This window comes from Bufo bufo, chromosome 9, assembly GCF_905171765.1.
Source record: "Bufo bufo chromosome 9, aBufBuf1.1, whole genome shotgun sequence".
Classification (NCBI taxonomy): Eukaryota; Metazoa; Chordata; class Amphibia; order Anura; family Bufonidae; genus Bufo; species Bufo bufo.
In genome coordinates, this window is record NC_053397.1 from 45,928,633 (window position 1) to 45,950,701 (window position 22,069).

Sequence of the window (22,069 nt, forward strand, 5' to 3'; positions counted from 1 at the left end):
GTCACTCTGGAGCGCCCGGGGAGCCGCACGGACGGTAAGTATACTGCTCCCCAGCTCCCCGCTACACTTACCATGGCTGTCAGGACTTTAGCGTCCCGGCAGCCATGGTAACCACTCTGAAAAAGCTAAATGTCGGCTCCGGCAATGCGCCGAAACGACGTTTAGCTTAAGGCCGGATCCGGATCAATGCCTTCCAATGGGCATTAATTCCGGATCCGGCCTTGCGGCAAGTGTTCCGGATTTTTGGCCGGAGCAAAAAGCGCAGCATGCTGCGGTATTTTCTCCGGCCAACAAGCGTTCCGTACCGGAACTGAAGACATCCTGATGCATCCTGAACGGATTACTCTCCATTCACAATGCATTAGGATAAAACTGATCAGGATTCTTCCGGCATAGAGCCCCGACGACGGAACTCTATGCCGGAAGACAATAACGCAAGTGTGAAAGAGCCCTTAGCCGGCGCGATCTGCTGCCGACAAATGATTCTTTAGGTGACCTCATGAAAGATCCATTCACCCGATGAACAAGCGTTTTGTTTGTGCATCGTGTAATTGGCGGCACCTTTACACCGCCAGATAATCACTGCCAAGCATTCCTAGAAGTGTAAGGCCTCTTTCACACTAGCTATATTGATTTTGTCAGGATCTCTTCAGGAAAAAGCTGATGGTCTTTCACGCAAGTTCAGTCAGTTTTGTCTGAGATTGCGTTTAGTGCGTGCATTTTTTCCATCCGCGAAGAATAACCCTTTACATCTCCCATCTCAACCATTATTGAAAAACGCATTGCATCTGGATGCCTTCCGTTTTTCACACCATCTCCATTCACTTCTATGGAGCCAGGGATGCGTGAAAGACGCACAGTATAGAAGATGCTGCAATTTTTACTGAACACGGAGCAGATGTGTGAAAGACTACCCTGCTGTGCACAGACCCATTGAACTGAATGGGTCAGGATTCAGTCGGGATGCTGTGCGTTTGCTACATGTGGAGAAGGCCTTAAGGCCTCCTTCACCTTAGTAAACTGTGGAACCCACAGATAGCACACGTATGCATTGACATTAATGTGTGTATTCCCACATCAGTGGTTTTCCACGGACTGAGGGTCTGGGGTGATACCCTGGAAGCATGCCCTAATTTTTGTCTATTATGATGGAACCCTTGCGCACATTATAGTCTATGGGTCTGTGAAAACCGCGGACACAACATGGATACCACCCATGTGTGGTCTGTAGTTTTCATGGACCATTTTTAGGAGATACTATGGAACTAAGGGGCACATTTATTAAGACCGGCGTCTAAGGGCTCATTCACATGGGCGTAGGTGGGCCGTTCCATGCATTGGGGACCGCAATTTTCAGTCCCTTAGGGCAGGGCTTGACAAATTTCCTTGGAATCTAGGAGCCAGCTAAAAAAGTTAGGAGCCAGGCGGAGCCGCGTCATAAAGCCCCCAGTAGGTGCCCCCATAGTGCTCCCCCCCACTTTTCCATAGAGCCCCCCAATAATGCTGTATACCATGTTGCATATACTGCCGCTCCGTCCCCGGACCCTATTGACTATAATGGGGACGGGGGTGGAGCTCCGGCACAGCACGGCAGTTCGCGGTGAGAGGCCGCCGGACTAAAAGTTGGACATGCAGTACTTTTACCATGCACTGCCGTGCTGCGCCAGAGCTCTGCCCCCATTATAGTCAATGGGGACGGAGCGGTGGTCCGGCGAAACAGCGGAAGGACGGATCCGACAGGGTGAACAGCCTGCCGGAACTGTCCTGCCGCAAGTGTGAAAGTAGCCTTAGTTATATAGCTACTGAATGAGACAGAAGAAGGGATGCCTTTAACATATAGATCTCCTTGAGAAGCCAATTTGATCCTAAAGGGTTAATTCAACCTAAACTGTGTCCTGTCACTTTTATCTCTCTGCTCCTGTCCCAGCCGACAGCCTCAGTGTAACCTGTTCTTTTAACTCAAAGAATCGAATGAGTCACTAACTAATCGGATCTTTAGATTCTTTTAACCTGAGACTCATTGGATTCTTTCTAGACTTCCTCCTGTACTTGTGTCAGTGACCTAGAGCTGCTAGTCCTTGCCTCAGCTCTGATTGGTGGGCGGGGAGGGGAGGGGCTGGCAGAAGCAGCTTCCACTCTAGGATCAGATTACACTCCTCCCGAGCCCCTCCCCTCCCTGCTGCCAGCGTCTCGCTCTCTGTGTGCTGTGACTCACTGACTGAGGAGCTGTTTCAAACAGTGCTGCCTCCGGACAGAACGGCAGCTCCTCACCCATCGCCCGGGCACCTTTGAAAACGGGCTGACAAATACCCAAGCGCCAGGACTAAATTTCTGGTCGCCATGGCGACCTGGCGCCTGGGATTTGTCGAGCCCTGCCTTAGGGTCCATTCACACGTCCGTTGTTTCTTTCCTGATCTGTTCCGTTTTTTGCGGAACAGATCTGGAGCAGTTCTGTACCCATTCATTTTCAATGGGTCCTGAAAAAAAATCTGACATTGAGCTGTCCGATTTTTTTTCAGGACCCATTAAAAATGAATGGGTCCAGATCTGTTCCGCAAAAAACGGAACAGATCAGGAAAGAAACAACGGATGTGTGAATGGACCCTAATGCACGGGCAACCTCCGTACAGCTGCCGTGATGAATCCAGACCCATTCAACTTGAATGGGTCTGCATTCGTCCGTTCTGCAAAAAGATTGGACATGTTCTATCTTTTTGCAGAACGGAACCTCACAGAAGCACTCCATAGTAGGGTTGTTGCGGGTATCGAAATATCGATACCCAATCGATACTTTTGTCCTGGTATCGGTTCAGTACCAGGATTTGCCTTCTATTGATACTAGGCTGTGCTACTGCACAGTCTAGTATCACAGAACTTGGAGCGCGCTGCTGTCAGCGCGCTCATGTTCCCTCAGCAGCACAGGGGAAAAGGAGTCACTCTCTCCCTCCCCCTGTGTCGCCACTGCCAATGCGGAGAGAGGGGCGGGCGCACCGCACCACCAATGAAAATTAACGTCTAATACAGATTAGGGTTGTTGCGGGTATCGAAATTTCGATACCCAATCGATACTTTTGTCCCGGTATCGATACGATACCGGGATTTCCGTTTTTTCGATACTGGGCTGCGCTTCTGCGCAGTCTAGTATCTCTGAACATGAGCGCGCTGCTATCGGCGCGCTCATGTTCTCTCTCAGCAGCACGGGGAGAAGGAAGCTGTCCTCCCTCCCCCTGTGCTGCTGCCGCTGCCACCAATGAGAAGAGAGGGGCGGAGGAGGGGCGGCAATGAGAAGAGAGGGGCGGAGGAGGGGCGGCAATGAGAAGAGAGGGGGTGGAGGAGGGGCGGCAATGAGAAGAGAGGGGGTGGAGGAGGGGCGGCAATGAGAAGAGAGGGGCGGGCGCACTGCGCCCCCAATGATAGGATTACTATCGGAGCGATGGGAGGAGATATCAGCTTCACTAGTGGGCGTTCCTTTTCCCTGCGCTGCGATTGGACAGCGCTACAGCCAGGGAGAAGGAACGCCCACTAGTGAAGCTGATGTCTCCTCCCATCGCTCCGATAGTAATCAGCAGCATGTGGAGCAGGAGAGGAGACAGTAATGGGGCACTGCGGGCGAACGGAGCGGCGCCCAGGACTAATGGTGAGTGCTGAGACATCGCTGGGCGCCGCTCTGTGTGGCCTAATAGTGAAAGTCTGGACTCATATACAGTAGTCAGTCTTTAACACATACAGGAGGCGGGTGCCGGCAGCAGAATCGCATTGCCGGCACCCTGCCCCTGACAGGGAGCTGCGATCAGCGGCAGTTAACTGCCGCTGATCTGCTAGTACCCGCCTCCTGTATAAAGGGGTAAAATCATTGGTGGTGCAGTGTGCCCCCCCCCTCAATCCCCCCATCCCATTAAAATCATTGGTGGCACAGTGCGCCGGCCCCTCTCAACCCTCCAGTATTAAAATCATTGGTGGCAGTGGCCACAGGGACCTCTCCCCTCCCCCTCATTGGTGGTGCAGTGGCAGCTTCTGATCGGAGCCCCAGCTGTGTAAGCCTGGGGCTCCGATCGGTTACCATGGCAGCCAGGACTGGTTGCCATGGTAACATCCCTGATGCTGTGTGCACAAAGCACAGAGCAGCAGGGACAGTGTGGAGTCCTATTCACCCTGATAGAGATCTATCAGGGTGAATAGGAAAAGGGATGAAAGATCCCAGGTTCTAGCCCCTAAGGGGGGAAATAGTTATTAAATAAAAAGTGAAAAAAAAAAAAACACTAAAATATGAAGTATAAATCACCCCCCTTTTCCCAATTTCACATATAAAATATATAAATAAACATATTACATCGCCACGTCAGAAAAGTCCAAACTATTAAAATATAAAAAAAAAATCTAGGTGGTGAATGCCGGAACAGAAAAAATAAAATAAAAACTGCGCGATTCGCCATTTTTAAAAATGAGGAATGCACGTGGCTTTTTTTGTTTATTTTTTTCGCGTGGTATCGAATGGTATCGAGTATCGCAATACTTTTTCATGGTATCGAAACCGAATCAAAAATTTGGTATCGCAACAACTCTAATACAGATAAAGGAGGCGGGTGTGGCGGCAGAATCACATAGCCTGCACCTGACCTCTGTGGCAGGGAGCTGGGTGCCGCATGCCGCTGATCGCAGTGCCCTGTCATAGAGGTAGGGTGCAGGCTATGTGATTCTGCCGCTGAACCCGCCTTCTGTATCTGTATTAGACGTTATTAGATTAATTGGTGCGCCCCCACTCCCTCGACCCACCCAGTATTAAAATTGTGGTTATAAGGGAAAATGGTACAATAGGGTTGAAGGGGTTAAAAAAAATATATAATTTAACTCCCCTTAATCCACTTGTTCGCGCAGCCGGCATCTCTTCTGTCTTCTTTTGTGAGGAATAGGACCTTTGATGACGTCACTACGTTCAGCACATGGTCCGTCACATGATCCATCACCATGTACCAGTACTCTGCATTCTGTATTCAGAATGCTATTATTTTCCCTTATAACCATGTTGTAAGGGAAAATAATACTATCTACACTACAACTAACCCAAACCTGAACTTCTGTGAAGAAGTTCGGGTCTGGGTACCACAGTCGGTTTTTTATCACACGCGTGCAAAACACATTGCACCCGCGCGATAAAAACTGAACATCGGAACGCAATCACAGTCAAAACTGACTGCAATTGCGTACCTACTCGCGCGGGTTTGCCGCAATGCACCGGGACGCATCCGGACCTTATCCGGACACGCCCGTGTGAAAAAGGCCTAAGGGGGAAATAGTTATTAAAAAAAAAACATAATAACAAAATATTAAGTATAAATCACCCCTTTTCCCAATTTTACATATAAAATATATAAACAATAAATACTTATTTATACTTGAAACTTTTTTTTTTGTATTTTTATTTTTTATACTTTTATTTCTTTTTGTAGAAAACTTTTTTTTTTGTCCCATTAGTGAACTTCAGCTTTTCAGAGTTCGATCCTGTTTACAGTGCTGTACATGCTGTATTGTACTGCATTGAAACTCAGTTTTACACTGACAGTTCGACTATGAAACTCATTCTGCGGGCTTGGCCTCATAGGTCTCCATAGCTGGCAGACTTGCCTCGGGTTATCTTGGCAGCCATCGGTACCCCTCATTCGCATTGCAGGGGGCCAATAGGGTGAGACAGTGAGCCCCTCCCTCTGTGAACCCCTTAGATGATGCAGTCAGTATTGATACTACAGTACTGATACTGCAGGGGCCCGGCTGTTAGTTGCCATAGATTGAGCGAGCACAGCTCCATGTACGGCTCTGCTCCAGAACTGCCAGTCGGCCGCGTCGTACATGTACAGCGAAGGTCCGGAAGGGGTTAACTGATGTCTGACCTTGAGATTTGCTGCAGAGGTTTATGTGGCTCCCAGAATTTGTTTCTGGCTATCTTCACCAGTCGCTTTTGGTGTCAGAATATAAAAACTCTGCTCCTGCACTGGATGCAGAAAGGTGTGTGTGCGAGAGGGGGATTTATTTAGGCTTCTTTCACACTAGCGTTTTTCTTTTCCGGCATAGAGTTCCGTCCTAGGGGCTCAATACCGGAAAATAACTGATCAGGCATATCCCCATGCATTCAGAATGGAGAGCAATCCGTTCAGGATGCATCAGGATGTCTTCAGTTCAGTCATTTTGACTGATCAGGCAAAAGAAAAAAACGCAGCATGCTACGGTTTTATCTCCGGCGAAAAAAACTGAAGACTTGCCTGAACGCCGGATCCGGCATTTTTTTCCATAGGAATGTATTAGTGCCGGATCCGGCATTCAAAATACCGGAATGCCGTATCCGTCCTTCCGGTCTGCGCATGCGCAGACCTCTAAAAATGAGGAAAAAAAAGTACCTGATCCGTTTTGCCTGATGACATCGGAAAAACGGATCCGGTATTGCAATGCATTTTTCTGCCTGATCAGGCATTTTTCCGACTGATCAGTCTGAAAAATGCCTGATCAGTCAGAAAAAATGACATACGTTTGCATACAGTTTGCCTGATCAGGCAGTCAGTTCAGGCAACGGAACTGCCTGCCGGAATCAAACAACGCAAGTGTGAAAGTACCCAGTGATTTTTTTTTTTTTTGGTTGTTTAAAAAGTAACCTGTTTTGGTGGACACAATCTTTGCACAGAAATATGTGACCTGGCGAGAGGGGATGTGGCCTCCAGCGACTGGCATCAATTCTAGCTGAAATCTATGTCTACTCAATAAATGAGGTGCACGTCACCCCAGTGCAGACTACACCATCAGTCCCTCCATGTTGCTCAGTGATTTGCGTGCTGGTTAATGTCCTGGCTGGAATGTGCATTTTCCATCAGGTCATTTTACCAAACAGAGATTTTCTTTGTGATCCCGGCTTATATTAATCGGGGCGTTTATTGCATTCCTCTCCTGCTGGTTTCTGTTTTACTTTCTTGGCGCCTGTACAGGTTTGTATCACTTTCATCCCATTCATTATGTGCATGGTCTGCTTCAAACCTTGCTGAGTTTTCATAGTGGAGGTTTATTCTTTTAGGCGCAGACTTCATTTTTCTCCTTTCAGATAGTGGTGTGCAGTAATGTTAATTTATCTTTTTTTTTTTTTTTCCTTCTTTTTTACAGCATTGTTGCTGATGTTGCAGTGGGCGTCAAGGTAAACATTTTCTTTTGTGTGATATATGTTGGCACTTGCGAATGTAATGGCTACCCCGTTTTGATACCATATACATATACCATATATGTGGCAGTGTTTTGTTATTTTTTACATATAGTAGGGCCCCATTCACACAACTGTGGGACCACTATGCCCGTGTTGAGGACTGCAAACAGAGGGTCCTCAAATTACAGGCACTGGCCCTGTGCACTCCACATCATGGTGCGGACCCATTGACTTCAATGGCTCTTCGATCCACAAGATGCTGCAAAAGATGGGATATGTTCTATCTTTTGCGGCGCTGAGGTAACATAGAAACGTAGAATGTTTTGGCAGATAAGAACCATTTGGCCCATCTAGTCTGCCCAATATACTAAATACTATGAATAGCCCCTGGCCCTATCTTATATGAAGGATGGCCTTATGCCTATCCCATGCATGCTTAAACTCCTTCACTGTATTTGCAGCTACCACTTCTGCAGGAAGGCTATTCCATGCATCCACTACTCTCTCAGTAAAGTAATACTTCCTGGTACGGACCTGGATGCTCATGGAAGGGCTTCCTTGAGTTTCTGTGGGTTCCAGCGGTCTGGGTAGTGTGAATGGGGCCTATACCTGTCCTAGGAGTCACCGTTTCAGATTGACAGAATAAATGTATGCATTCTGTATGTAATTTTTGTCTTAGTGGAGCCTTTTGGTAGCTAAGTTTTAGTCAGCTCCGTCAAGCACCTTTGGTGTGTCTCATGTATGTTAAAGAGAACCTGTCACATTTCACATGGTGTCTGAGCTAACGGCAGCAGGTTATAGAGCAGGAGGAGCTGAGCGGAGTGATATATAGTTTTATAGGAAAAGATTCTCTATAACGTGTCATTTCATTCATTTAAAGTCCTGCTCATTCTGGGTTTTGAAGTCCAGGAGGCGGTCCTATCAGTGATTGACAGCTCTCTGTATACAGTCATAGAGGGCAGGCTGTCATTCACTGATGGGACCTCCTCCTGGACTTCAAGGCCCAGAATGAGCAGGACTTTAAATGAATGAAATGACAAGTTATAGAGCATCTTTTACCACAAAACTATATACTAGTCTGCTCAGCTCCTGCTTTATAACCTGCTGCCGGCAAATTACTTCACATTTTCATGGTGACAGGTTCCCTTTAAATGTGAACAGCGCCTAGACGTGATAGCAGCCAATATGGTGTAAAACAGCTGCATGTCAAGGACAAAAAATCCAAGTAGTCTCAGCAGACCGCAGTAAAGAACTTTGTACAGTGTCATAAGACCTACATTAACAGAAGGCACAATGTAGTATAAAGATATTTATTTACTAAGTGCAGCAGAAATGACCATATTACTGCAACATCTGCAATCCAAGTGATACTATTAAAGTACTGGTATCGTGAAAGAGTCACAGTCCAATGTCTAATGCGTTTCACTCCTTACCCCATTTTGAAATTTCCCCTGGCACATACTTCTGTTTGTGTGAGTTAATGCAGCCTCAGATTCTGGTTACACACATTCAGGAGCCGTCCTTCTCACTTTTACAATATTTTTTTGTATTATTTTTTTTCTTTAGAGAGGTTCTGACGAGCTGCTTTCAGGAAGTGTTCTTAATGGTCCCAGTTCTAACATGACCAGCCTAGTTGTGACAGGTGAGTGAACGGTTATAGTGTGATCACCATTTGTTCTTATGACAGCGATGAAGTAACATGGGAATCGTAAAGCAAGTTATCCAGTCTTCGTAATAATTTCTGGTTACACCGTTAGGCATCTAACTCCCTTTCTCCCACAGATTCACAACATCCTATTCCAACCTTAAAGTTTAAAGTGGTGTTTGTTTAGTGTCATATTAGCCTTTCATAGAGACTGACCAAATACAAAAAACTGAGTGCTCCCAAAACTTCCTCTGTAGTTCTTGCAGTGTAGATCATCTTGCAGTGTAATACTGCCGCCGATTGCCCAATGTTTGCTCATTCAGTGGTCAATCCAAAAATTTGTTTGCAGGCGGTAGATCATGCTGTCTAATCATGATCTGCTGCCGGCAAACTGATTCTGTATAGGGAAGAGCGATGATATAATGATCGCTTCTCCCTGTACTGAGGAGGAGATCGCTGCATGTAATAGAAGCGGTCTCCTCCGCTAGCGAGCAGACAATTCCCAGGAATTAATGCTTCCTTCCCGACAGTCGCCTGTTAAATTAGGCTGTGTATTACAGCCTTTATGGTTTTTTTTTCAAAGCTCGTCACTTGCCGTGCAGACTTCTATTTCTGGACTATTTTGCCTATCAGTCACCAAGACATGGTCCTTGCTGTTGCCCCCTCCTTCATTCCTTCTGACAGTCATAATGTGAGCTTCTTCTAGTGGTCACCCTCTCTGACCAGTGAACTGATATACCTTGATACATGGGTGTGGAAATCGTATCGCCAGACGCCCGGGACATGCAGTTCCAGGTGCCGGGCAGGTAGTTTGTTCAGTAGCTTAGCCCTGCTGCGTGCAAGTAGCAGGGCTGAGATGGCTTTGTTTACCGGAGCAGTGGATCGGCGACGAGCTGGGCAGGGAGAGGCGTTCCCATGGCGATGGGGATGCTTTAAGTTAAAATATACCATCGGATTGGAGAAAACTCTGCCGATGGTATATTCTAAACCCGAGGTATTCCCATGGTGATGGGGACGCACCTCTGACAGGGCGGTGGCACCTGAGGGGTTAATTGCGCGGATGGCAGCTCCCTGTCAGAGGTCGGGTGCCGGGAATGTTTCTACAATGTTGGTGGGCAGTGCACCCTTCATCATTGGTGGCAGCAGCAGCTCCGATCGGAGGGAGTCCCAGCAGTGTAATGCTGGGGCTCTGATCGGTTACCATGGCAGCCAGGACGCTACTGAAGTCCTGTCTGCCATGGTCAGTTACTCAGCAGCATTATACTTACATGCGCTGTGGCCGCCCGGTTGCTCCTTCTTCTTGTAACTCACAGGTCTGTGCGGCGCATTTCTATAAGCATAAGCAATGCGCCGCACAGACCTGTGAGTTACACTGCTGGGACTCCGAACACCAAACACTCTTGCTACATGGTTTTCCATGTCGGTCATTGTAAGTCTGTTTTGAAAATGTGGATTTTTTTTTTCTAAATATAAAAATCATCTGAATTATTGAACTGAACCGGTCAGTAGATTTGGGGCTACTAAACAACCAGCAACCCCTAACAAGATTGTATAAGAGATGAAGGACACGTAAATTACTGGCGCTAAGTCCGGATTCCCTTCCAGCAGCCTCAGGCCGGTCAAGTTGAGCACTGCGCATTCAGCGCATGCCTAGTGAAGCGAGGTGCATTGTCGTCAGCTTTACTGGAACAAAGCATAGGTGAGATGCTGGAGAAGAGCCCGGACTCCCCTCTGGTAATTAATGTAACTTAGTACTGGGCAGGTTTGGAACACTAAACCCCAGCTGCATGTCGACATGCTGGTTGTCTGGAGGTCGTAATAACATGGACATATGTGTCTACAAGGACTGCCTTTACTATGCTTTTTGTGATCTGTGCTCCATATTCAGCCAATGCCTGGCTTTGTTGGGTGTTCTGTATTTACATGAATTTTTCAGTGCGTTGTCAACAAAAGGGTTAAAGGCAGAATCATACTGGAACAAATTCTAGCTGTACTGTAACGCCCCCACTCCAAATGCTCCATTATTGATTCCATAAGTTTCAATTTTCTGGGTGATGAAAAAGCGTCCAATTTCTCGATTGTGATGCTCGTGTACTTTATTTTAATTTACCTTGAAACAGCCGTCATCTGGGCCTCCAAAAGGGAGCTTCTTTTCTTTGCATGTTCTCACTAGATGTGAATAGCGGTTTTGTAAAGGCATACATTTAGGACACTTTAAAAGTAAAGCTGTTGGGAATGTGCGGAGCCTTTTGTTAGCCGGTAAATGGGATTCAGACATACAGTGTAGAATTATTCCCCATGATTATGACATTGTAAAGAATCTATTCATTGGTGCTTTCCTCACTTATTCCAAGGTCATTTTCTGCTGGGAGAAGACAGTAAAGCAGGTGCAGAAATGCCCATGAGCAGCGACCTAAATGTTTTACATTGGCAGTTTTCAAACAAAACAGGAGATTTCTGTACGTCAAGAACAAAACCCTCTTTATGGATATGTTTTGCGCATTGAAGTTCTTTAATAGAACTATTGTTTTTTTCACCTTCCTGTACATTAGGCTTGCCGCAGATTTGCAAGGTGCATACATTTCTTTTCAAAACTCTTTTTATTAGTTTTATCAATAGTATAAACAATACATCAGTATTACATTTAGGCCCCTTTCACACGGGCAAGGTTTCCGGGCGGGTGCAATGCTTGAGTGAACACATTGCACCCGCACTAAATCAGGACCCATTCACTTCAATGGGGCTGTGCAGATGAGCGGTGATTTTCACGCATCACTTGTGCGTTGCGTGAAAATCGCAGCATGTTCTATATTCTGCGTTTTTCACGCAACGCAGGCCCTATAGAAATGAATGGGTCTGCGTAAAAATCGCAAGTGCGGATGTGGTGCGTTTTTTTTTTTTTTTTTTTTTTTTTTTCTTTTCTCCACGCATGGTTGCTAGGAGGTGATAGGGATGAGCAACTCCGGACCCCATTAAAGTTTATTAACTGTATTATTTTCCCTTATAACATGGTTATAAGGGAAAATAGCATTCTTAATACAGAATGCTTACTAAAATGTGCCTTGAGGGGTTAAAAAAATAAAATAAAAAATAAACTCCCCTCATCCACTTGATTGCACAGCCGGCATCGTCTTCTTTCTTCTTCTTTCAGGACCTGCAAAAGGACCTTTGATCCTTCTATCTTCATTCAGCAGGACCTGCGCTGACATTACCACGTGGTGAGCGCGATTACGTCATCAAAGGTCCTTTTGCAGGTCCTGAAAGAAGACTATGCCGGCTGCGCGATCAAGTGGATGAGGTGAGTTAATTTTATTTTTTTAACCCCTCAAGGCACATTTTAGTAAGCATTCTGTATTAAGAATGCTATTATTTTCCCTTATAACCATGTTATAAGGGAAAATAATAAAATCTACAGAACGCCCAACCCAAACCTGAACTTCAGTGAAGAAGTTCGGGTCTGGGTACCACATTCAGTTTTTTATCACGTGCGTGCAAAACGCATTGCACCCGCGCAATTAAAAAACTGAACAACGCAATCGCAGTCAAAAATCATGTAGAAAATAAAGGCGTAGATAATAAGTAGTCCCAATCAACCCTGTCGAATGCCTTTTTGGCGTCGGTGCTGAGCATTATCAAAGGTTTAGCTGTGAGTTTGGCAAATTAGAGAAGTTGTAAAACCCTATAGATGTTGTCTTTTCCCTCTCTATTAGGCACGAATCCGACTTGATCAGGGGCAATGAGAGAGAGAAGGATATTCTGCAACCTATTTCCTATCATTTTTGCTAAAAGTTTCAAGTCAGTGTTAAGAAGAGAGATCGGTCGATAATTATTACATAGGGCCGGGTCCTTCCCGCCTTTATGTATTATAGATATTTGGGGTGCTAGTGTTTGTTTGTGGAAAGAGGTTCTTTTCAACGCACATGCGCACTGTGATAACCATTGTGGGCAGCAGCATCATTCCATGCAGTGCGCATGCGCGGGCGGGATATCAGCCAGTACACTGGATGACGTAAGAGGCTTACAGGGCGGGCCAAGCAACAGGCTGGGGAGGGGTTATGTGAGAAGAAGGCAGAGCGGCCTGGGCACTTACAGCCCTAACGCCGCCCCTGGGCACTTGCGAGCCCTCATTTACATATGAATAAAACTCATTTTTTTGCCCCTGGTGAACATCCAAACAAAAAGACAAAGGTACCGTTTGACTGATCTATAGTTATGCTATAGTGCTATGTAAGTGGTCTATAAGGGCAAATTGTGGTGACAGACTCCCTTTAAAAAAGATTCATTAAGTTTTCTTTAGAACCTATATTGAGTCGGATCAATCGGTGCTGTCATGGCTCCATTAGTAGCAAGAGCCTTGGGGCTAACATGAACATTGCATATGTTAAAAGGAATTCTAAAAACGGAAAATGCCTTGTTGTCTCATGTTACAAGTAAAACTGAGAAATCTGTAAGGAATAGGTCTGTCATCCATGTCCCTCCTTGTGTGACAAGCTGTAAGACAAGTGGCTAAAGCAGGAGAACGTCTGACGAGTCCTGTGTGCAGTAGGACAAAGATTGATTCAGCCTCCAGCCTAAGGCTGCATTTACACGACCCAAAAAACGTCAAACATGTTTTTAGAGCCAGTTGGAGTCTATGGGCCTATTCACAAGACTTATATATATTTTTTTTTAATGGCCAGTAAATGGCAGCCATAAAAAATCAGGACGTGTCATATTTTTGGCTGTTTTCACGGCTTAGACAGGAATGCACCCGTCTAACGGGTAAACTAGTAAAAAATGGCCTTTTAGGATTTAAGATAAAAATGACTCTCCTCATCAACTTGCACTCGCAGACAGTTGCTCTTCTCTTGATGCAGAAGGTCCTGTGCTTTTAGCGTTTTCATCACGCTGGGATCGCAGGTCCTTCTGCATCAAGTGAAGAACAACAGTCCCTGTGCATGCAAGTGGATAAGGTGAGTAATTTAATTACTTTTTCTGCTTAAAAACAATATGCTGCACATTAGTAATGCCGGGGGCCACCATGGTGGACGTTAGTAATGATGGGTGCCACTATGGTGGACAATAGTAATGCCAGGGGCCGAGATTGAAATAAAAAAGCCAGTATATTTCATCCGTTTTTAAAGTAAAGGATGCAAAACTGGCATTAAAAATAGCCAGAAAACGGATACAAAAATGGTTGCAGAATGGCTTTCTTTGCCATTTTTATTTCACTGCCATGTGCTTGTAGACTTAGATGCAGGACATCTACATTTCTGCATTGTCCTGAGACAAAGTGCTGCAGACTGACAATCCACATGGGAAACTAGATTTCTTGCTTGCTTTTAGCATTCATTTATAGTTTTATTGCCCCTTTAAAGGGGTTTTGCCATCTCAGAAAATGAAGGCATATCGCTGATACAATGAGAACGGAGCGGGGAAATTAACGCAGGGCGCACTGCACATGTGCAGCCGCCCGCCATTCATTTCTATGGGGTCGCCGAAAATAGCCGAGCGCTGGCTCGGTTATTTCCGTCTGCCCCATAGAAATGAATGGGAGCAGGGGCCACGCGTGTGTGGTGCGCTCCCATTCACTTGAGGTGGATGGACCCTGGTAAATCTAGGGTCCTCCAGCCACAGCGCTCCCTGCTCCGTTCTCCTTGTCCTAGCGATATGCCCCCATTGTATGCGATGGGAATACCCTATTAAGATTTGTCCGTACCGCACAAACACTTTACATAGATCGTCTGCCTTCCTACTAGGACAGTGGTGGTGAACCTATGGCACTCAGAGCCCTGTCTGTGAGCACCCGCACCCTGGAAAAAGTCTAAGGCATACCAATATGCCTTAGACTTTACCCGCCATTCATCAGCGCAGGGCGCACTATGTACAGCACAAGCAGCGCACTAAATGTAGGCAGGTTATTATAGCTAAATGATAAAGTACATAGAAGATGTACTATATTGAACTGTAGTATTCAGGGTAAATTGCCGTGTTGGCACTTTGCGATAAATAAGTGGGTTTTTGGTTAACGATTGGCACCCGGTCTCTAAAAGGTTCACCATCACTGTACTAGGATATGTTCAACTAATTTGAAGTGTGTCCCAAAGCTTCACCAAGCACAGATCTCTAGGGGACGACCTATAGGGGGTTGACAAGAATTTGAAAAGCACAGCAGATTTCCTCCAAACCGGACTACAGGACGTGTGTTGAATTGCAGCTCATCCCCATTCACTTCAATCACACTAAGCTGCAGTACCAGACAACCCGTGGAAGCTGTGGTGCTTTTTCTGCTAAAAAGTTTTCATTTCCTAATCCTAGACAAACCCCGTCATTTCATTGAGCTCTGCCATGCAGCGATTTCCTGGCAGTTGCACTATTGGTAAAAAAAGTTGCCCAATACCAAAAAGTTGATTCTGGCGCCTCCCAGGAGAAAGATTCCTGGTGATAGGGGAATCTGCCATGTTAGAAAGGTTATTTGAAATGAAGTTTCTATTAAATTGAAAAATTGCCTTTCTTTTTATAGCCTTTTTAAATTTTACAAAAGATTATGTAATGATTGAAGCAGCGTTTTGATTTGTTTTTCCGTTATGAACATTATACTGACGGCTGTCAGCCGCATAGTAAGGATTGTTTGACTTTGTTAAAGAGATCCTGTCACCTCTCCTGACATGTCTATTTCAGTAACTAATTGTAATAATAATTCTCAAGCATCTTTTCATATGACTGTTGTGCCATTCTTTTATTATCCCTACTAGAAGTTTATGACTAAATTGTTTGCAGTAATGGTCCATCTGGGTGTTACCAGTTGGGGGGCGTCCCTGCACAGTCTGACACTCTCCAATCAGTGCTGTCAGTGTCGGGCTTCGCAGGGACACACCCTCAACTGGTAACACCCAGATGGACCATTACTGCTGGCAAGTCATCTGTAAAAGGTCTATGAGGAATAATAAGGGAATGGCCCAACAAAAAGTCATAAGAATAGATGCTCCAGATACGCAAGTAGTTACTGAAACAAACCTGTCAGAAGAGGTTACGGGTCCTGTTGAGATGTTTTCCAAATGATTAATGTCATTAATGACTTGTTTTCCAGCCAATGGAAATGATAACAAAAAATTTAAAGGAGATGATAAAATGGAAAATGCACCTTCCCGGGTGCTTCATATCCGAAAACTTCCCGGTGAAGTAACAGAGACTGAAGTCATTGCTTTGGGGTTGCCTTTTGGGAAAGTAACAAATATCCTGATGTTAAAAGGAAAAAATCAGGTAAAATTTATTTTTCCCCTTTCACACTGCACCAACGATGCAAAATGAAACAACACTTGCACCATTTTCTACAAGCTTAAAAAGGTTTTCCCACAAAAGCCACCCCCTACACACAGTATAGGGGCATAAGGGTCTGATTGCTGGGGGCATCACGATCATAAGAATGGGGGTCCCATATTTCCTGGTTTGAATAGAGTGGTGGTTGCACATGTCTATTGCAACTCTAGAGATTGCCGAATAACCCTTATTTTATATATTTACTAGAGAGACATCCCCTGGGATTGGGGAAAAGGGTATTGTGCTGGTTTATGTGTTGTCTGAAATGAAAATCGCTGAGCCCTTATCCAAATGTGGTACGGTTTCTTAAAGGGGTTGTCCCATCTCGCCGTTTCCATGGTAAGATGGAACTAAGTGCCGGCGCCATTTGTAGTCAATGGCAGTTTCGCAAACAGCATAGTGGAACAAGCCACCCTTCTTCTGTAACTCCTGACCCCCTGGCCCTCTGCTGTTTTCTTAAAGGAGTTGTCCGCATTTTACTATTGATGACCTGGAGTTGGACCCCCATCGATCAGCTGTTTGAAGAGAAGGCAGTACTCGTATAAGCGCTGCCTTCTCTGCTCTGTTTACCTGCTCGCTGCACTAATTGCAGTGGTGAGCAGGTGTAATTACATGTAACGGGTCCCCATTCACGTCTATGGGGTGGCTCTGTGGTATTCACTTGTACAGAAAAACTGTTCCGTAGAAGGGAATGCGGACGCCATACTTGTAATTACACCTGCTCACCACTTAAATTGTTGCGGCGAGCAGGCAAACAATGAAGAGAAGGGAGCGCTCCTATGAGTGCTGCTTCCACTTCAAACAGCTGATCGGCCAGGAGTCAGACCCCCACTGATATGATATTGATGACCTACCTTGAGGGTAAGTTGTCATTAGTAAAAAGCGGACAACCCCTTTAAGCCCAGCCATCCAGACTGGTGCTTGGTCCCTCCAGGGAAACTGCAAGAAGGGACACCCCCTTTAAGCTCTAAATTTAAAGCTCCCTTTTTCTCCTGGGCCTGCTGAGCTGTAGTAAATGTCACTTCTCAGCGAGACAGCTCCAGTGTCTGTTCTATCTTCGGCAGTCCTATGCCTAGTAGTTTGAGGCTGGGGAACCGGGTATATTACACCATTCTTTCCAGTATAGCTGTGGAATTAGCGGTACTTTATTCTGGGAATCTCCTTAATCTGCTAATTTTGAACATGAATATTTAGTTTAAATCCAGACCTAATATGAATACATGTTCTCCCTGTGTAATATCTTCTATTGTTCTTGATGTCTTGTGTTTGCCTAATTCCAGTCTCTTGATGTTCTAGGCTTTTTTGGAATTGGCAACAGAGGAATCGGCTTCCACAATGGTTAATTATTACGCTTCCATGACGCCTCACCTACGTAACCAACCAATCTATATTCAGTACTCTAACCATAAAGAACTTAAGACAGACAGTGCACTGAACCAGGTATTTATATTCATTTTCATAACTTTTTCCTTTGAGTTTCAAAGCCTTTGTCTTCACTAGCCTCCTGCAGAACCACATTTTGTAAGGCTACGTTCACATCAGCACTGATTATTTTATATATATATATATATATATATTTTTGTTGCTGCTCTGCTCAGTTATTTCCATTTGTCTGCTCCTATAACGGAAGTGTTTTAACTTGGAATAAACAAGTTGCAAAGAAAATTGGATGAGTGCCGCAAGTTCTTGTCTTCTACATATTCCAACAGATGTGAACATAGCCTAACATTCGGCTATGTGGTGTGTACATTTCATTGTATTTGTGTGCATATACAGCAGATGTCAAATCTTAAAAAAAATGGCACCCATTGCCGGCAGTGTCCCTGACCAGAGACTGCATTCAGTCAGTGACATTGAACCCCTGAACACAACGCTCCCAAAGAAAAGCCGCCTCAGATGCCGTTGTTACTGTAGACCAAGGCACCTGAGGGGTTAAGTGATACAGCTGATTCAGACATCATCCCTGAAACGGCAGAAACCTGTTCTGCTCTGGAGGAGGTGCCATCGTTAAAGTGCTGCAGTACATCGTGAAGGGCTTAAAGTCCCCAAGTCCAGATGCTGTTTTTTACCCTGATTCTTCAAAACCCCTCAAAGGTTATGTTTTTGCAAAGAAATGCATTTGATGTATATGACAGACCAATAAGCTGTTAGCAGGTAGCAAGTGCGTCTAAATGAGTATCCATAAGTCGTCATTTTGGTTAAAGGGCATCTGTCAGCAGCTTTGTACCTATGAAAAGGCTGACTTGTTACATGTGCGCTTGGCAGCTGAAGACATCTGTGTTGGTCCCATGTTCATTTGTGCCCGCATTGCTGAGAAAGTTTTAATATAGGCAAATGAGCCTCTAGGAGCAACGGAGGTGTTGTCGTTACACCTAGAGGCTCTGCTCTCTCTGCAACTGCTGCACCCTCTGCACGTTGACAGCGCCAGGTGTGATGATGATTACTCTGCCTGGCCCTGTCAAAGTGCAGCAGTTGCAGAGAGAGCAGAGGCTCTAGGTGTAATGGTAACGCCCCCATTGCTCCTAGAGGTTTATTTGCATATATTAAAGCATCATTTTTCTCAGCAATGTTGGCACATAGAAACTTGGGACCAACACAAACTCCTTCAGCTGCCAAGTGCACATGTGACAGGTCAGCCAGTTTCATAGGTACAAATCTGCTAACAGGTGCCCTTTAACCCCTTGAAGACCCTGCCATTTTTCACCTTAAAGACCAGGCGATTATTTTTTTTTTTTTTGCAAATCTGACATGTCACTTTATGTGGTGAAAATTTTTAAAACTCTTCTACTTATCCAGGCCATTCTGAGATTTTCTCGTCACGTATTTTACTTCATGACAGTGGTAAAATTGAGTATTTATAAAAAAAAATCCAAATTTACCAAAAATTTAGAAAAATTTGAGAATTTCAATTTCTCTACTTTTATAATACATAGTAATACCTCCAAAAATAGTTTCACATTCCCCATGTGTCTACTTCATGTTTGGATCATGTGTGTTGTGTGTTCTCCCACCTCTATCACCTCCCTCCAAGTCTTGATGGACAGAGCCAGGCAGTATTTGGATCCTCCTGCCGGCCCTGAGTGCATGGTAAATCTCGCGCCTGTGCCGATCAGTATTCAGTGCAGTAAGGAAGTCGGCAGCCAGTGAGCGTCCTTCCTTCACTATGTCTGGGCTGAACACTGCACTGCGCAAGCGCCAGATTTAACATGCACTCTGGGCCGGCAGGAGGATCAAGTCTTGGAGGGAGGTGACAGAGGTGGGAGAACGGAGCCTCTAGGAGCAGGAGCAATGCCCCCCTGCTCCTAGAGGCTAATTTGCATATTTTAAAAGTTACATTTATGGAGAAATGGGGGCATAGATAAAAATATAGGCTACTTGGGTTCAGCTGACATTAGCACATCGCTAATGTCAGCCAGTTTAATTCAGGTATTTCTGGTGACAGAAACCCTTTAAGACAAACAGATCAATAAAAAGATAACCTCCCATATAGTGTAAACTATGTCTGTTCTACCAGCAATCTGAAATGATTGGTCTGAGCAAGTTTTTAGATGATAGTTGTCAGGGACAGATTCCCTTTTAATCAGTATAACTGATCTACGGAATTAATGACTTGGGGGAGGATAACGTTTTTCCTGGTGATGCAGAATACCGTATGGGCGCTGTACATCCTGTGAGCGCCAGATGCTGGGCTTCTTCTATCTGTTAATTTTACAAACCAAGTAAATGTCTTTTGGACATTCTGTTGTGGGAAAATCAAAATTTGTAATGTGCAGAGAAAACCTTGAAGGAGCAGATGCTAATGTTAAGAGTCAAAACGTCTTTGCCTCTAAGAAAGCCTGCCTTTATAGCTTAGTGGTTCACTGAGATTTAAACAAACTTTTCCTTATGTATTATTCCCTGTTCTGCCATATAATACGTGGTGTCTGCAAATGTCCTTTTATTGCCTTGTACAATGCAGCTGCTCTCTTTCCCACCACCTCAAAGTTGTTTGTGTTTTTCTTTCAGCGCGCCCAAGCAGTGCTTCAGGCGGTATCTGCCGTTCAGACTACCAATTCCACTGTGGCTAACGCAGCAGGAACGGAGAATGCCGTATCTTCTGCTCACAGCCCAGTGCTCAGAATCATCATTGACAACATGTACTACCCTGTAACACTTGATGTCCTGCACCAGGTTTGTGAAGCAAATGGTTCTCCTTGTTTTCATGAATTGATTTGTGAAGGTAAGAGTGTTTTAATAATGCTTTTTTTTTTTTGACCCCTAGATCTTTTCCAAGTTTGGAACCGTGTTGAAGATAATCACATTCACAAAAAACAATCAGTTTCAAGCTTTGCTTCAATATGCAGACCCAGTGAATGCACAACAGGCAAAGCTGGTAGGTGACCTTGTGGTGTAATCATTTAAAAAGGATGTGAATACATTTCCGGAATTTTAATATTGATGACCTGTCCTCTGATTGGTAGGGGTCTGACACCCGTGATCCCTGCCAATCAGCTGTTTGAGAAGACACCAACGCTCCAGTGAGTGCTGCTGCCTTTTCCATGCTTACCAAGCACAGTGCTGTACATTGTATATCGGCTGTGCTAGGTATCGCAGCTCAGCTGCATTCACTTATAAACCTGAGCTGCACTAAGGCCACGTGACCAACAAACGTGTCGTCACTGGTCTAGGGAAAGCAGCGAGAAGGTTGCGGCGCTACTGTGAGCGCCTCTGCCTTCTCAAACAGCTGATTGGCAGGGGAACCCCACCAATCAGATACTGATGACCTATACAGAGCATAGATCATCAGTATTGACATCTCCAAAAAACCCTTTAACCTCTTAAGGACACATGACGTACCGGTACGTCATGATGTCCTGGTACTTAAGGACACATGACGTACCGGTACGTCATGTGTTGTTCCGATCACTGCCGCCCGGCCGGCAGTGATCGGAACCCGGTGCCTGCTCAAATCATCGAGCAGGCACCTAGGCTAAATGCGCGGGGGGGTCCCGTGACCCCCCCCATGTCGGCGATCGCGGCAAACCGCAGGTCAATTCAGACCTGCGGTTTGCTGCGATTTCTGCAGTTTCTGATCCCTGCGGTCCCTGACCGCGGGGATCAGAAACTTTAGTATTCCTAAAATAGATCTGTATCCCTCCTTACCAGGGTGCCAGCACATTGCTGGCACCCTGGTATAAACGGCTGACATCTGCGATGCGATGTCAGCCGTTAACCCTTTCCATACAGCGGTCCGTACGGACCGCTGTATGGAAAAGGTTAACAGCGCAGGGAGCTCCCTCCCTCTCCCATCGGGGGGCTGCTGTGCCTTTGCAGCCCCCCGATGGGAGAGGGAGAGAGCCCCCAGAGAGCCCCCCTCAGCCCTGTGCTTACCCTTCCCCGTCTGCGCAGTTCTGAGCAGACGGGGAAGGTTCCCATGGTAACAGGACGCCTCTCAGGCGTCCTGCTGTCCATGGTGCTGAACAGATCTGTGCTAAAAAGCATAGATCTGTTCAGTGTAAGTAAAATACAGTACAGAACAATATATATTGTACTGTACTGTATTATACAGACATCAGACCCACTGGATCTTCAAGAACCAAGTGGGTCTGGGTAAAAAAAAAAGTTAAAAAAAGTGAAAAAAAAGTAAAAATCAAAAAACACATTTATCACTGATTAAAAATGAAAAAAATAAAATTCCCTACACATGTTTGGTATCGCCGCGTCCGTAACGACCTGATCTATAAAACGGTTATGTTACTTTACCCGAACGGTGAACGCCATAAAAATAAAAAATAAAAAACTAGGATGAAATTGAAATTTTGCCCACCTTACTTCCCAAAAAAGGTAATAAAAGTGATCAAAAAAGTCGCATGTACGCCAAAATAGTACCAATCAAACCGTCATCTCATCCCGCAAAAATCATACCCTACCCAAGATAATCGCCCAAAAACTGAAAAAACTATGGCTCT

At 45.3% G+C, this 22,069-nt stretch overlaps 1 protein-coding gene across 1 annotated transcript in view; it reads left to right on the forward strand.

Annotated features, from left to right (window-relative positions):
* PTBP2 (polypyrimidine tract binding protein 2) overlaps positions 1–22,069 on the forward strand; it is a 50,667-nt gene that overhangs the window by 14,492 nt on the left and 14,106 nt on the right. The window contains exons 2-7 of the mRNA XM_040407204.1: positions 7,141–7,171; positions 8,744–8,819; positions 15,892–16,064; positions 17,418–17,561; positions 20,127–20,291; positions 20,383–20,493. Coding sequence (XP_040263138.1) covers positions 7,141–7,171; positions 8,744–8,819; positions 15,892–16,064; positions 17,418–17,561; positions 20,127–20,291; positions 20,383–20,493 — 700 coding nt within the window. The remainder of the gene's footprint in view (positions 1–7,140; positions 7,172–8,743; positions 8,820–15,891; positions 16,065–17,417; positions 17,562–20,126; positions 20,292–20,382; positions 20,494–22,069) is intronic.